Raw genomic sequence first — 15585 nt, 5'->3', positions numbered from 1 at the left:
GATCTTGGTGACAAACAGATGAATACATTAATGGCTAGGGAATGTGCTCCATATACATTAAAATGTTGCCCTCAGGAAAGCTCAGTGAATAAATGATAATGTATGTGCCAACAACTCATAAAGCTAAGACAATCAGGGACTCCATCGGGTTAGAGAGTTGACACGAAGAAAAGCTTCAGCCTCGCTAGGGAGTCTTATTTGTGCCTTTGACTTAAATCACTGGTCACTTCTAGCCAGCATTTGCTGAAATGGATGAACCTTGCCTAGGAATGGTGGAGTAGTTATATCCATTTATTCCTGCTCTGATGTGTTATATCTAAAAAGTCTTTTGAATTCTTCTCAACCGCCCCCTCCCCCCCCCCCCCCCCGCCGCCCACTTTCTTTTCTTTTTCTCTTCTCCATCTCCACTTGATGTCTTCTCTCTTCTCCCTTGGCTGGGCAGAGGCATGGAGATTGGAGGCATTTTTATAGCCTTCACTGGAATAGCTTTTCTACCCAAAATGGTTTTCTAGTTTTCACATTGCAATTCCTGTGATGCTGTAACACTACCACAAAGCCATTTCCAGCAAAGATTGCCTTTTTCCTTTTGATTTAGAAATACCCAGCATCCCACTTGCCACCAAAAGATGGAAAAAAAAATGTGGCTAATAGGACAACTTGACATCCTGCGTCCTACCCTCACCAGTGATGTGTATCTCTTGTTAGATTGCCTTAAACAAATTAGAGCTGATCATTACAGAGTCCTGATTACTTTTCTCAGCAGTGCAAAGGAGAGCTCTCTGAGGGTCTAGGACTACATGATCTCATCAGAGAAAAATCAGAAGTCACTGCAGGCTGAGATCAGTCGGGATGAGGCATTGTCTCCCTGGGGAAAGAGTAGAAGAATCCCTCCTTCCTTCTCCCCCCTCCCCTGCCTCACCCAACCCTCCCCTTTCCTGAGTCAGACTGGACAGAGCTCTGAGAAGCTCAGTGGTATGGAATGACCTCATGTGGTAAAGAGGAGGAGGAGAGATAAGATGGCTCCAGGGCTGCCTTCCAGTTCTGTCATTCATGGTTCTACACAGTTTCCCTCCCAGAATCCTCAATCCAATGGGAGGAACTATCTGCACTCATCTCTTCTTTGCTGGAGGTTTCTGGTTCTTCTGTCATTTGAAGCAGGTTGTACTGAAAGCAGTACTATAAGGATTCTAGTTTATTTTTGTGGCCTCTGCATGCAGTAGGGAGAATAAAGAGTATGAACTTCAAGATGAGACAAAACTGGGTTCCAATGCTGACTGACCTTCACATCAAGCTGTGAGACTTTGATCAGTCCACTCCACATTTCTGAGCCTTAGTTGCCTCACCTCTGAGATGAGTCTCTGCAAGAAATAAGCAAGTTCAGGCGATGTTTAGCAAATGTGTGTTAAGCAAATGTGTGTCCCTTCCTTCTTTCCATCTGGGGCAGCAAAGCCTGCAAGTAGGGAATGAAGAAAGAAAGTTTGGGCATTGACTCAATAGTAAGACACTTACTTGAATGTAGTTGTGAGCAAATGTTTTGTGATTTATCCAAGATCTGTATTGCAAGGGTGGAGATGGGCTGGATGCTGTGCATACAACTGATTCACCAAAACACTGAGAATCTTCCCTCTCTTTTCACCTCTGTCTGAGCTCTAGTCAGACCAGTCTCTCCTACTGTGTACAGGAAGCTCCAAGGACCAGACTGAAGGGCTTTCAGGAACTCATACCCTCATCTCTTCTCCATAGGTCATCCAGATGTTGAACAGCCCTGTAAGTCCAGTGTCCGCACCTGGAGCCCAAATTCAGCTGTCAACCCACACACAGTCCCTCCAGCCTGCCCTGAGCCACAGGGCTGCTACCTTGAACTGGAATTTCGCTACCCTTTGGTCCCTGAGTCTTTAACCATATGGGTAACCTTTGTCTCCACTGACTGGGACTCTAGTGGGGCTGTCAATGACATCAAACTATTGACTGTCAGTGGGAAGAACATCTCCCTGGGCCCTCAGAACGTCTTCTGCGATGTCCCATTGACCATCAAACTCCGGGATGTGGGTGAGGAGGTGTACGGCATCCAGATCTACACATTGGATGAGCACCTGGAGATTGATGCGGCCATGTTGACCTCCATTCCTGACAGCCCGCTCTGCCTAGAGTGTAAGCCCCTGCAGTACAAGGTGGTCCGGGACCCTCCTCTCCAGGTGGATGTGGCCTCCCTTCTACACCTCAATAGAAGATTCATGGACACGTAAGTGCACTCTCTGGATAAGGAGGTGGTCTTGTGGGTGGGCAAATGTAAGGAGTGTCAGAAAGGCCTGTCTTGGAAAAACATTCATCACAGACAGATTCACTTCTAGGGATTCATAACCTGGCAGTGGGTGTGGAATGGTCTTAATAAGGCAGAGTTGATATGGTGAGAATGGCAAAGCACAAGTAACCAGGAGGTCTGGAATTTGGGGAGAGCTCTAACATAACTCTAAGATTCCCAGACCTCTCTTGGTTTTCCGAACAATTAAATGAAGGAGGCTGTATAAGATTAGCAATGAGTAAGTCAGGTATTACTCATGAAATTGGAAGAATGGAAGTTTGCTAATGATTTCCTTTTTATATTTAATTGAAGATTCATGCATTTGGATTGCTTTTTCAGTGAATGAGAAGGGCGTGAAGCTAAGTAGCAGGTTGCCTGGGAATTGAGCATGGTTCTGTGTATTTGCATGGGAATGTTCTTGGAAGGTGAACATCACCTGCCACAGTCCTTGTTTTGTTTCCTTTTCCAAAGTGGAAGAGAGGTTCAAACCCATTTGATCCTTAAGAGCCCTTGCAGCTCTAGGTCTCCAAGATCCTTTTGGGATGCTCACGGCTTTTATGCAAGATAGTGCTCATCCTTAATATTCATTTCTCAAGCTACCTTTTCCTCCAACATCGTCAGGTTTTATGTTTTCTGAGAGGCCACCTTACAGTGGCCTCATTAGTGCTTTGCCTGTGTGCCAGACAATGGGCTGAGATCTTTGCATCTTCTACTCGTTTATTTCATCCTCTCCACAAACCAGCCCAGTTACCCTTCTTGTTTTACAAAGAAGGGTGCAACAGATTCAAGACGTGAAGTCACTTGTCCAAGGTCACATAGTTAGAAAGTGGTAAGGTCAGGTTCTGTCCTGATTCCTAAGCCAGTGCCTTTGACCAGTGTTCGCTTAAAGATGTGATTCCAACTTCTGCTTTAATCCAACAAATGAGGGTGCTTTCACCACCTAACTTGGGTACTGAGAAATCTACGAAGTTAATCACCACACTTTTGTTGAATATCTGCTGTAAGTGCAAAGGACATTGGTAGGGAACACTTTGAGTACTGGAAAGAGCAATAGCTCGGAAGTCAGATGCCTTGGTTTAGCCCCAGCCGGTCCACTTACTAATTTTAGATTAGCCCGTCAGTCTCTTTGAGCCTCACTTCCCTCTTCTGTGTGATGACAGTGCTCATGTCAGTGGTTTCTATGGGCCTTTTTGTGGCACTTTCTTTGGTTCTAAGATGATAGAAGACACAATCTCTGCTCTGTCTACTTGAAAATATTTACTGAGCCAATCATTAATAGAAACCGAGTTCTGGAGGAAACTTAATCTTTTTAAGAGACAGAACCACTTTCAAATACTTTTCCAGCACTCCCTTTTACATACCAGCAATTAACGTGCACATCACAAGCAGACCCTTGCCCATTCATTGACTCAGAGATGAAGAAAGAACATCTGTTCAGGAACTCAGAGGCAGCACTTGGTTTGTGTTTGAGAATGTACTTAAAATTTAAAGGATCATCTTGCCTTGAAAATATTCCATAACTCTGTCTCTTTCATCTTCTTGCTTGTCTAGAGTGGTAAAATTCTATAAATATGCATCCACTTAAAATTTCTTTATAAAACAATGGAGAAAATAGATGCCTTACACCCTCAGTTTAAATCCAGCTTTTTTTTTTTTTTTTTTTTTTTTTTTTTTTTTTTTTTTGCCTGGAGTTGTGTGCCTGTGAGAGCTGACTTGAGTTGATAAATGTGGAATGGTGGAAATCCATCTGAACAAGTGAGAGTCCCCTGAGTTCCATTCCCAGATAGTCATTGATTTGCTCTAGGATCTTAGGCTAATCACTTACCCTTTCTGGGGCTTCAGAAGCCTTAATTTACAAGGAGGAAGACGTACTAGGCTGGGGGTTCTCAAAGTCAAGTGCACGTTATGGAAACTTGGGGCACTTTAAAATCACTTGTGTTTCGCCAGCATGCCCTCTCCACCCCTATCTCCCACCCTCCACCAATGCCCCAGGCACTTATTTAATTGGTAAGGAGGATAAAGCCTGGCCATCAAGTCTTTTAAAATATTACCAGATGATTATAATGTGTAGTCACATTTAAGAACCACTGCACTAAAACAGGTTCTCCTGCCCCAGACCAGGAGCAACAACAACGCCTGAGAACTTAGGACAAGTCCTTAGATCTCAGCCTAGACAACTTGATCAGAAACTTGCCTACAGGGTCTTCCCAAATTACTCTAAGACTGGCTACATTTATTTTATTTTTTTTTAATGTTTTTAATTTATTTTTGAAAGAGACAGGGTGCAAGCTGGGGAGGGGCAGAGAGAAAGGGAGACATAGAATCTGAAGCAGGCTTCAGTCTCTGAGATGTCAGCATAGAACCTGATATAGGGCTCAAACTCATGAGCCGTGTGATTGTGACCTGAGCCAAAGTCAGATGCTTAACTGACTGAGCCACCCAGGTGCCCCGTGGTTACATACAGTTTAATAGCCACTGCTCAAAGTGATCTATAAGGCTCTGGGATTTCCAAGGTTTTGTTCCCAATACTCACTCAATTTATGAATATGTGTTGAGAACATTCTGTGGGCCAGAGTGTTCACTGGGATCTGGGTATGTCAGGAATGACCCGGCGCCTTTCCTATAGACACTCACACTTCAGTGCTGAAGACCTTAACTACATGACAAAAAATGAACAGTCTTGTACCACTTTACTTCCAGAACCACCACTAGTCGGACCCACACTTTTATGTGCCATTTGTTCTTTCATTCACCAGCAAATCTTTCTTAGGCTATGTGTCAGACACATGGCTAGACTGAGGCCTACATTGACTTCCTCTGTGTCTTTCTTGCATCCCATTGAATTTATTGGAGACCTAGACTGGACTACACTACATTCCTGACCTGAATGTTCTCTGAGACTCTAAAACAAGTAAAACATCATTCCAAGTCAACTTACCATTTCAACTCCTTTATCTTTTGGTAATTCGAGTTCTGAACTCCAACACAAATACCTCTTTGTGTGTGTGTGTGTGTGTGTGTGTGTGTGTGTGTGCGCGCGCGCGCGCACGCATGTGTGCGTGTGGTATGTTTTGCTGCTTTCACATTTTTTCCATATCAAATAAATTGGCTCTTATACAAGTTCTATATAAAGACTGTTTTGGAGAAAAAGAAGAGAGAGAGAAAAAAATGCTTTCTTTTTCTTTCCTGACTCAACCCATTACATGATTCCCTTTGACCTTTGTCTTCATTTTTTTCTCTCAGCAGAAATATTTATTCTTTCTGTTATCTGTACTAGAGATAGTTTCCCAAGGTATGACATTGATGAAGGGAGAGGCTTCTGTGCTTACCCAGTGGGCATTTCTAGGATACTGATTACTTTTGGCCAGAATGAAGAAGAAATGTGGACTGTCTCCCTTACATGAAAACCCCCCTATTGGATGAGAAGTGACACTGATGGAGGGAAAGGGGAACAGCATTGACTCTGCTACTAACTCACCATATGTTATTAAGACATGTTGTATCACGTCTCTTGGCTTCAGTTTCCCCCTTTGTAAAATGAAGGGCCAACACATTAAACTCTTGGCTGTGAGTAGACGTTGTTCTTAGGTGACAGGTGATTCATTCACTTTTTTGTAGTAAAAGGGAGTTAGCAGAGACTATGAGAATCAGTACCCAGAGGGGTCCTCACTGAGTCCCTAGGATACCCTACTGAAATGTGTAGTGTGCAGACAATAATAATGGTGATGATAAAAATAACAACAACAATGGCAACCATTTGCTGGATATTCTCTCTGCTTTAAGTGCTTTACAAATACGTATGAGGAGGTAAAGCTCAGAGAAAAAGCTGAAGCTCAGAAAAGTGATTTATCCAATGTAATATAGCTGGTAATGGCAGAGTCAGGTTTAAAACCCACTTCTAATTCCAAATAACACCTTGTCAACCACAACACCACACCATCTCAGGTAATAATGCAAAGGCAGAATTCTGGAGCTCAGACATGCATCCAAGCTGGCTGAAGTTTGAGATACAGCAAGTGGAAGGCAGACTACAACTCACGGGCCACTTGACCTCAGTCAGTTACTGTGACCCACTCTTGGAGTCCAGAAGCACAAGTCACATGGCCAATTTCTTTAGGCACCTATCTGAGAAGAAAGAGCAGGGGAGCTTCTCTTTCTCAACTTGACTGCCAAGTGCTCCTGCACTGGCCACCATGCTCCTTGGGTCTCCATGGAGTCTTTAGATTTCTCTAAGTAAAGACTCTGGATAAAACTAAGCTAACTTACTTGCTTACTTTCCTTCCTTCCTTCCTTCCTTCCTTCCTTCCTTCCTTCTTCTTCTTCCTTTTTTTTTTTTTTTTTTTTCCTTTGGCTTAGAGAAAGTGAGGTATAAAGCAAACCATAAACAATGAATGGACAGGCATGGAGTCTGAGCTCAGGGTGGTCACACTGTGGGAAGAAAGAGAGTTAGGGAAGCAGTGTCACTGCAGTATACAATGCCCTAAAGGCAGAAACAGAGACAAAGAGTCAGCGGCTTCTAACCCAAACTTGGAAGAATTGAGGTGCAATTAAGGAAAATAAACCTCCTGAGGACTGGAATTTTCGCCTGTGTGTCTGCTAGTGCATTCTAAGTGCCTAGAACGATTCCTGGCACAAAGGAGATAGTGAATATTTTTGAATGGCTCTTGAATGAAGAATGGGAAAGAGTTTGGCGGTTGAAGAGAAATGGAGAAGCTGTAATTTACTAAGTACCTACTATGTGTCAAGAATTTACTGAATGTGTTACTTAAGTAATCTCATTTGATTGAATCTATACAGCAGCCCCACAAAGTAGGTGGTCTTATCCCAGATTATGGATGAGGACCTGAGGTCAGTCTTTACACAGCTATCCAGCCACCTACCTGGGGTTGTATGTAAATCTATCAACTCCAAAGCTAAGTGCTCTTAGTCATTCATTCTCTGGTTGAACATATATGTTTGTACCCCTCGCTTAGGACTTTTAATTTACAACTAGAAATATTCTTAAAAGTCACCTTTCCCAATTGGCTTATGTATGTATCCCAGTTAATTATTCCATTGATTCTTCTCTCTCGTTCAGACCTGTTAACCTGCCAACACAATATCTGTTTTGCCTCACCTTCTTGCCATTCTCAATATAATTCTTGGGGAAAACAAACATAAGGAAAGGAGATATTTACATGATCTGGGTGGAGTTTCTTGTGAATATGAGTCCAAATTTTACAAATTGGATCCCACATCTCTTCCTCTGGACTCTATGTGCTCAGAACCCCATCAATCCGCTCAAAAACTGTAGTTTATCTATCAGTCCCTTCACTCAGCAAATATTTTTTGATTTCCACCATGAATCCATCTATTTTCTAAGCACTAGGGATGTAGTGGTGAAGAGAGCAGGAAAGATCCTTGTTCTCATTAATTCCTACGATGTAGCTGGGAGACACAAACCAGAAATAATTGCATAATACCGCAGTTGGGTAGCATTTAGTGATTTTAGAGAAGTGGTAAGGGAAGGCCTCCGATGGGGTGATATTTGAACAGAGACCAAAAGTGTCTCCTGTTTGGAACATAGGTGTTGTATAACAGGATCTTTGGTCCTTGATCACTGTTTGGCTTGCCTTATATTTAACTGTGCTTGTGTCTTTGTTTCTTTTTTTTTCCTTCTTCTCTCACTTGGTTCAGATTCTTAAGTACAAAATTTAACATGCTAGTGTGTGACAGCATCAGAGCTTCATGAATGGTGTTGAATGAATGAGTGAAGAACGAGTCAGCAGTAACACAAAGTGGAACCTCTGGAAAGATGCCTCTTGCCTAAAGATCTTAGCCATAACATTGACATGTGATGCCATATTAATCCTCAGAGGATTGAGGAAGTTTAGACCAAATCAGGGTCAACTGAAGACACAGGTGGCTCTCTCATGCTGTTTTTATGGCTCTCAAGCTGACTCACCACCTCATTGTTTTTTTAGTCCCATTTCTTTTCCTGGCTCTTTCTGTATGTCCCCGACTCATCCATTCTTTGTTCTTGTATGTGTTCATTTGTTAATTCATTCATCGACCAAATCATGCAAATCAAATACTTGTTGTTTAGCAAGTATTTACTAAGTGTCTGTGCTATGCCATATACTGTGCTAGAACTGGGAATAGAGCCCTGATTCCTGACCTCATGAGCACATTGTTTATTTTAATGTTTATTTATTTATTTTTGAGAGAGAGAGAGAGAGAGAGAGAGAGAGAGAGAGCAGGAAAGGGGCAGAGAGAGGGAGAGAGAGAATCCCAAGCAGGCTCTACACTCTCAGTGCAGAGCCTGACATGGGTCTCAATCTCATAAACTGTGGGATCATGACCTGAGCCAAAATTAAGAATTAGGCACTTAGCTGACTGAGCCACACAGGTGCCCCATGAGCACACAGTTTGAAGGAGCTGAACAGGCAATGATTCAGGTGTTTTTCCTGCAGCATGGAAAGCACTCTAGTGTGAAGAGCCTAGGGAGGCTGTGGGAAAACATAGGAAGGGTATCTACCCCAGCTTGAGGTAGTTAAGGAAGGTTTCTCAGAAGAGGTGATGTCTAAGCTAAGACCCTGAAGATGATAAAGAATTGATCATTTAAGAGGTTTGTCCTAGTATGGATGCTTGAAACCAGTTGGGTACTTAGCAAACATTGATAAAAGAATGGATGGATGGATGGATGGATGGATGGATGGATGGATTAATTAACCAACATGCTATACTATATACTTCATCATAGACCAAAAGTGGACTTTTCTGGTGGGGGGGAGGGGAATGTAGTAATCTGGGCTATCTATCCACTTTGGTTCTAAAATCTATTTTATTTCTTTTAAGTACTATACAGTACTCCATAGTGGGAGTGTGCTACAGGTTATTTCACCATACCCCTAATGCTGAGCATTTATATTATTTCACACATTTTTCCTATTACAAACAAATGCTGCAGTCAGTACTCTTACTGTACTTACAGTACTCTGTATTGTACTCTTACAGAACTCTTACAGGAACCTCCTTGTAGGTACATGTGAACATTTCTCTAGAGTTGATATTGAGAGATGGAATTGCTGGGTCATAAGCTGTAGGTCGTTTTCATTTTAATGGGTACATTCTGTGGCATTCTGAAAGGGCGAACTAGCTCACATCCCACCAGCAGCATGTGGCAGGACCTGCTGTCCCACACTGTCACTACTACTTGACAAAATGAAAGTTTTTTGTCTTGGCCCATTTGATGGATGAAAACGTGGTTTCTCATTGATGTTTTTGCGATTGAGCATCTTGAGGGAGCCTCGTTTCAAGTATTTACTGGGTATCTACACTTTCTCTTCTGTGATTTGTCTATTAATGTCTTTAATTTATGTCTGGTGGTTAATCTGTTCATATCTCAGTTTTCCCATCTGCTAAACTGGGATTTTAATGCCAGTGCCCCTGCTTATTCAGCAATGTTATTAGAATCTAGGATGAAACAGTCAAGAGAGAACTAGCATTTATGAAGAAGTTATTCTTAGTGATTCTTAGTGTAATCACTTGTATGTTGACATATTTTTCGATTTAGTATGATTCCTGGATGGGAACCATGTCACATTCTGAAGATACAGTAGACTAGAAAAACCAACCCAATCTCTGCCCCCAGCAGAGCCTAAATTTAGATGGTGTTAACCACCATCACATATGCAGGTAGCATCTACTACAGGTAGCACTAACATCATACCAGTAACTACCATGTGGTGAATAGTTCAAATATGCTCAATATTTTTATAAGTCTACCAATGAGGTATAGGTGTCAGTATGCCTTATTTTTAGATGAGGAAGCTGAGACTCAAAGAGATAAAGTCATTTATTTATGTAAGATCTCATCATTAATAGATGCTAGAGTCCAGTTTTACATCTCCTTGCCTGATCCCAGGGCATTCCCGCAAATTACTGAGCATAATCATTGCTGTAACAGGCAGCACATAAGGTGGCATCTTGATGGATGGAGAGAAAAGGTATTTGAACTAGCTTTTCTTGTTTCCAAGGAGCAACAGAATAAATACACCAAAGAGAACAAATATTTTCCTTTGTGTTTTGAACATGTAAGTAGATGAGGAGGAGGAGACTTGATGAAGTGCATTTCCAGTAGCATGTTGCTGAAATGCCTGCTCCAGGTCGGACCTCTTCCTGAGTGGGTGCTTCTCTGTGCTGCCTACCTGACATGGTCTTACCTGCATTCTGATGTCCTGCCTGCCAGGACTGATGAGAAGCATCAGGAGTAAGAGCTATTTCTTCAAGCCCAGAATAAATACCTCTGCTCCTAGCCCAGGCTAGCAGATTATATAGTCAACACAATTGTACTCTATTTCTAGAAGTTGGGCATCATCTACCTATGACTCCCTCATGTCAGTCTTAGGCCAAGTACCTCTCAGAATGAAATACGGGTTCTGAGAACATTAAGGTAAGCAAAAGGGTTTAGCAAAATCAACAGATCTCCAGGGCCAGCAGCAGCCATAGAAGTGCTTACTGTCTCCAAATACCTTCATGATTTTGAAAGTGTGAAGGGTCCCTGTTTGGTGCTAACACATGACTTATCTAAATTTCAATGGGTCTGTCTGATGCACTACTGAATTTTAAAGTGTGTTGTTAAGGTGTTTTCTCTACAGATGTTAAATAAGATCCATAGAGGTTAAATGATGGACAGAAGGCTCTACTAATAAATTATTTCCTTCCTTTCTTCCTTCCTTCCTTCCTTCCTTCCTTCCTCCCTCCCTTCCTTCCTTCCTTCCTTCCTTCCTTCCTTGTGTCCTTCCCTGTGTCCTTCTTTCCTTCCTTGTGTCCTTCCGTCCGTCAGTCAGTCAGTCCATAATAAGTACCTATTGTAGGTCAGTCTCCATGTGGGCTGGGCTAAATAATAGCCCAAGTAAAAATATAATTACAAGCTGAAGATTATTATTTTGACAGGTCATAAGAGAATATAATTCCTCCTTAAATTAAGGCGGGGGGGATATATAGAAACATAACTGTAGAGGTAAGCAGGGGCAAACATTATGGAGTTTGGATTTATTTGTTTGGATTTATTTATTTATTTGTGTTTTTATAAAATTCCTCTGGGTACTGGATGAAGAAAGAATTAGGGGAAAATGAGAAAGTCCATCCAGGAGTTATTACTAAAGTCTGAACAAGAAATTATGATTATTTGCCTAGAAGAGTAGATGGATTGGAGGTATGTTTTAAAGGTAGAATCAACCATATTTGGTGATATATTGGATGCAAAGGTTTTAAGGAGTTACCCAATTACTTTCAAGTTTCAGGTATGAGTATTTGGAATGAGGGAAATGTTATTTCTGGAAATAAAATAATATGTTTTTTAAATTTTATTTATTTAAATTCAAGTTAGTTAACATACAGTGTAGTATTGGTTTCAGGAGTAAAAAAACAGTGATTCATCACTTACATATGACACCCAGTGCTCATCCCAACAAGTGCCCTCTTCAATGCCCATCACCCATTTAGCTCATTCCCCCACCCACCACCCCTCCAACAACCCTCTGTTTGTTCTCTGTATTTAAGAGTCTCTTATGGTTTGCCTCCCTCTCTGTTTTTATCTTATTTTACCTTCCTTTCTCCTATGTTCATCTGTTGTGTTTCATAAATTCCACATATGAAGGAAATCATATGATGTCTGTCTTTCTCTGCCTGACTTATTTTGCTTAGCATAATATATTCTAGTTCCATCCACGTTGTTGCAAATGGCAAGAGTTCATTCTTGCCAAGTAATATTCCATTGTATGTATGTATGTAGATATATATATTCCACATCTTCTTTATCAGAGAAATATAAATCAAAAGAATAGATTTTAATTTAGTATGTTATTAGAGGGTGGGGTAGGGCAAGAGGCCCTTTGGAAAACAATGAGTTAGTGAAATCAGGTTGTAATGAGTGTCTTGATATCACTTACTTCTTTGTTCTCTCGCTGTTTGCCCTTGGGGTAGGTAGGATGGACTGGACTTTAGTTGTGCTTCTCCAATTCCTGATTTTTAAGCAAACAAATACATGAATAGGAAAGAGAAGGAAAATAACAGCCATCAGAGTAATTACAGATGTGGAAAGAATGGAGGAATTTATCTCACACTGGACGTTGGCAGGAAGAGTGGACAGAATCCATTCAGTCTGTGCTCAGATATGATGAGAATCCTTCAGGCAGGTCTTAGTGGGTTTATGTTGTGTCTGTGCAAACAGGAACCTCAGACATTATTTTAGAGAGTCTGAATTCAAAATTAAGAGACCTGATTCCCGGACCAACACATGGCTGATTTGCTGTGTGACCCTGACCAGATCCTTTCAGTGGTTTGAGTCTCAGCTGTTTCCCCTGGAAAAAGCGGGTGATGTCCATGCAGTCTCATGAGGGGTGTCCTAAAAAAAAAACAATGAGATAATGATCTTGCAAGAACACAATGCAATCTTGGGGAACCATAAAGATTTAAATGTTCATGATTCTTTCTATTGTTTGGTTTTCATTAGGCTTGTTCTTGGCCAGGGTCAGTCTGGAGAGTATGTGTGAAAGGCAAAAACAGACATGCACAGACACATACATGAATCAATTTCCCATGAAACTCTCATCAGAGTTGCTAAGGTTCATTGTCAGATTAGAAGATGGGAAAGAAAAATTGCACTTAATCTCTGTAACTAAGCTAAAGAAAAAAAAAAAGAAGAAGAAGGAAAAAACAAAACAAAACAAAACACCAAAGTGCTGACCCTTGAATTGGAGACCAGGATTCCAGTATTGATTTCCTAAAACTTGCTCCGACCCTGATCCGTGACTCCCCATCTAGGGACCACAGTCTCCCTTCTGTAAAATGAAGACATAGGTATAAACCTTCAAAGGACATTTCTAGCTCTGACAGTCTGTTTGGACCCTCCTTGAAGTCTCATCTGCACTGAGTGCATCTAATGCTGTAAGGGGGGGATGGGGCAGGTTGCATGGCCCGTTAGCCACAGGTCTGGACTGTGAGCTCAGAGACTGGCCGGTTCTATAGAAAGCCTTCTAGACATGCTGGGGCTCTCAGAACTCCTTGTTAACATCCTGTCTCTCTCTTAGAGCCTACCAAGCTCTTTCCTTGGGACTGTTTCAGAATGTATCAGTGTGGTTCTCCTGGTCAGTGGCATTTTGTCTAGACAGTGAGACCCTAGAGGTGGGGACTAGCAGTACTTGCCACATTAGCCTAAGCTTTTGGTGCCAGGCCAGGCACCAAGTAGATGGCCAATGTAGGTAAATAAATGCATGTAGGCATGCATGCATGAAGAAACCCTGTGACATAACAATAAAGCCAGAAATTCGTGATGATGCAGATGATATATGGTATGAGGCCTCTCTTTTAATTTCCAAGATGGATTAGTTACCAGAGAATCAGAAAGACCAAAGAGAATCTTATAGCATGGTCCCTTCTCTTGGGGCTTCAGTTTCCTCATCCTTAAAGTAAAGGTATTGGGCCAGATGATGTAAGTAAGTCTTCCTTTCATTCAACAGGTGTTTATTCAGCACTGTCTTTATAACAGGCCATGTCCTAGGCAGTGGGGATAAATAAACCAGTCAATAAGGGAGTCCTAGCCCTCTAGAAACTTCATCTAATTAGTAGAAGAAGTGGACAGATAAACAAGGCTAACAAAATAGTGAGGAAGGTGTTATGGTAAAAGAAGCATGTAGGTAGGAGCTCCCCACTTGGCTTAAAGGCTCAGTGAGAAGCTCTGGGAGAAGGGTAGGACCTAAGCCAAGGCCAGGGTATTTAGTCAGGGATGGGAGTTAACACTACTTTCTCCTGGCAGAATGGGGTGAGGGGGGTGGAATTTAAGGAAGACCAGATGAGCAAAGAGGTCAGAGAGGTTGAGAGAAGCCAGTAACGATGGTTCTAGAGTACTGTACTGGAGGGGCTGGGCTTCATCCTGAGGGTAGGTAGTAAGGAGCCACAAAGTGTTAGGTAAGAGGATCCTGATCAGATTTAGTTTCAGGATCGTTCTTTGGTCATAAGTGGCTTTCTGGTAAATGTAGGGGTGGGGACACAGATTGGACACAGTCAGGTAAGTAAGGCACTGTTCGTTGTCAGAACTGAAGCAGGAGATGAGGTGGGGGTGGTGAGAACTGGACGCACTGAGCTAAGGGGATGGACGTACTTGGCAGAAGGAGGAAGCAGGCGTGTGGGTTATGGCAGACACCTAGGGTACTGGCATCACGGAAACAGAACGCGGAGGTAGAGGCATATGTAGGTCGGGACGAGAGGCAGAACAGTTTGAAAGTGCCTTCCAGTTGCCAGCTATGAATCAGTGGCGGGCACACAGCTAGAGTTCACTTTGAACCGTAAAATTTCTTCCCTGTGTAGAGACTCAGGAGCAAGTGAGGTGAGCCTGTGCATGTGCACATGCACGTGCGTGCGTGTGTGTGTGTGTGTGTGTGTTCATGCATGTGAACACACGAGTGTGTGTGCACATGTGCATGCACGTAGGAGTGTGTGCATGTGTATGTGCATGTGTGTGTGGTGAGATGGGCAGACAGGACCTGTGAGCCCACCTGTTTTCATCATCCACTGATTCTCAAAATGTAGTCCAGTGTTCTGCAAAGGACCCCCGGGGGGTCAGGGGGTTAATCTTCCGTAGCACTAATGCCTATAACGTTACAAGGCATGGGCTTTGTTTTCTGCCCAGGATTAATCATTCACTCATGGGCTTTAATACAAGCCAGAGGCCACCTCCCTGTGCCTCATGCAAAGCAGTGCCCCGCCTTCCATGCTAACGCCGGCTCTCACATTCTTGTTGTCAGAGTGGGAAGTAGGGTTTTTTGCCCCAGCTTCAACGTACTATGAACTGAAACATTTGGAAACTTCCATCCAAGGATGTTAGTCAAAAATACCAGAACAGTTGAACTCTGCCATTAATTTTCTGTATGACTTGGGGCGATTCATTCCCCTTCTCTGGACTCTCATATCCGTCCCACGATTAGAAACTTGGAATAAGTAGTATCTGAAGGCATGCAGCTCTGTTTCTACATTTTTGTGTTTCCTTCCTGAGCTCCACTCCTTGTCTACAGCTCTGTCTCCGGATTTTTAAGCAGAGAGCATTCTCAAGTGCTCACGCCCCCTCCCATCTAGGAATTAGACCCAAAAGCTCTCAGACCTGGAAGGAGCATTGAAGCACTGACACTTGACCACTGAGAGAATTAAGGCCAGAGAGAGGAGGTCACTTGTTCAGAGGCACACAGCCCTGTGATGGCAGTACAGGGAATCGAGCCAAGGGCTCCTGACTCCCAGTCCAGGTG

The 15585-nt window shown here is 42.6% G+C and overlaps 1 protein-coding gene across 1 annotated transcript in view; it reads left to right on the top strand.

The window, feature by feature from the left end:
- Window positions 1-15585, top strand: part of PAPPA (pappalysin 1) — a 242650-nt gene that overhangs the window by 78257 nt on the left and 148808 nt on the right. Inside the window, exon 7 of the mRNA XM_047831114.1 lies at window positions 1744-2242. Within this exon, the coding sequence (XP_047687070.1) occupies window positions 1744-2242 (499 nt within the window). The remainder of the gene's footprint in view (window positions 1-1743; window positions 2243-15585) is intronic.

The sequence above is a fragment of the Prionailurus viverrinus genome, chromosome D4 (assembly GCF_022837055.1).
Source record: "Prionailurus viverrinus isolate Anna chromosome D4, UM_Priviv_1.0, whole genome shotgun sequence".
Lineage (NCBI taxonomy): Eukaryota > Metazoa > Chordata > Mammalia > Carnivora > Felidae > Prionailurus > Prionailurus viverrinus.
The sequence above is the reverse complement of the archived record's forward strand: the minus strand, read 5'-3'. Positions and strand labels throughout refer to the sequence as shown.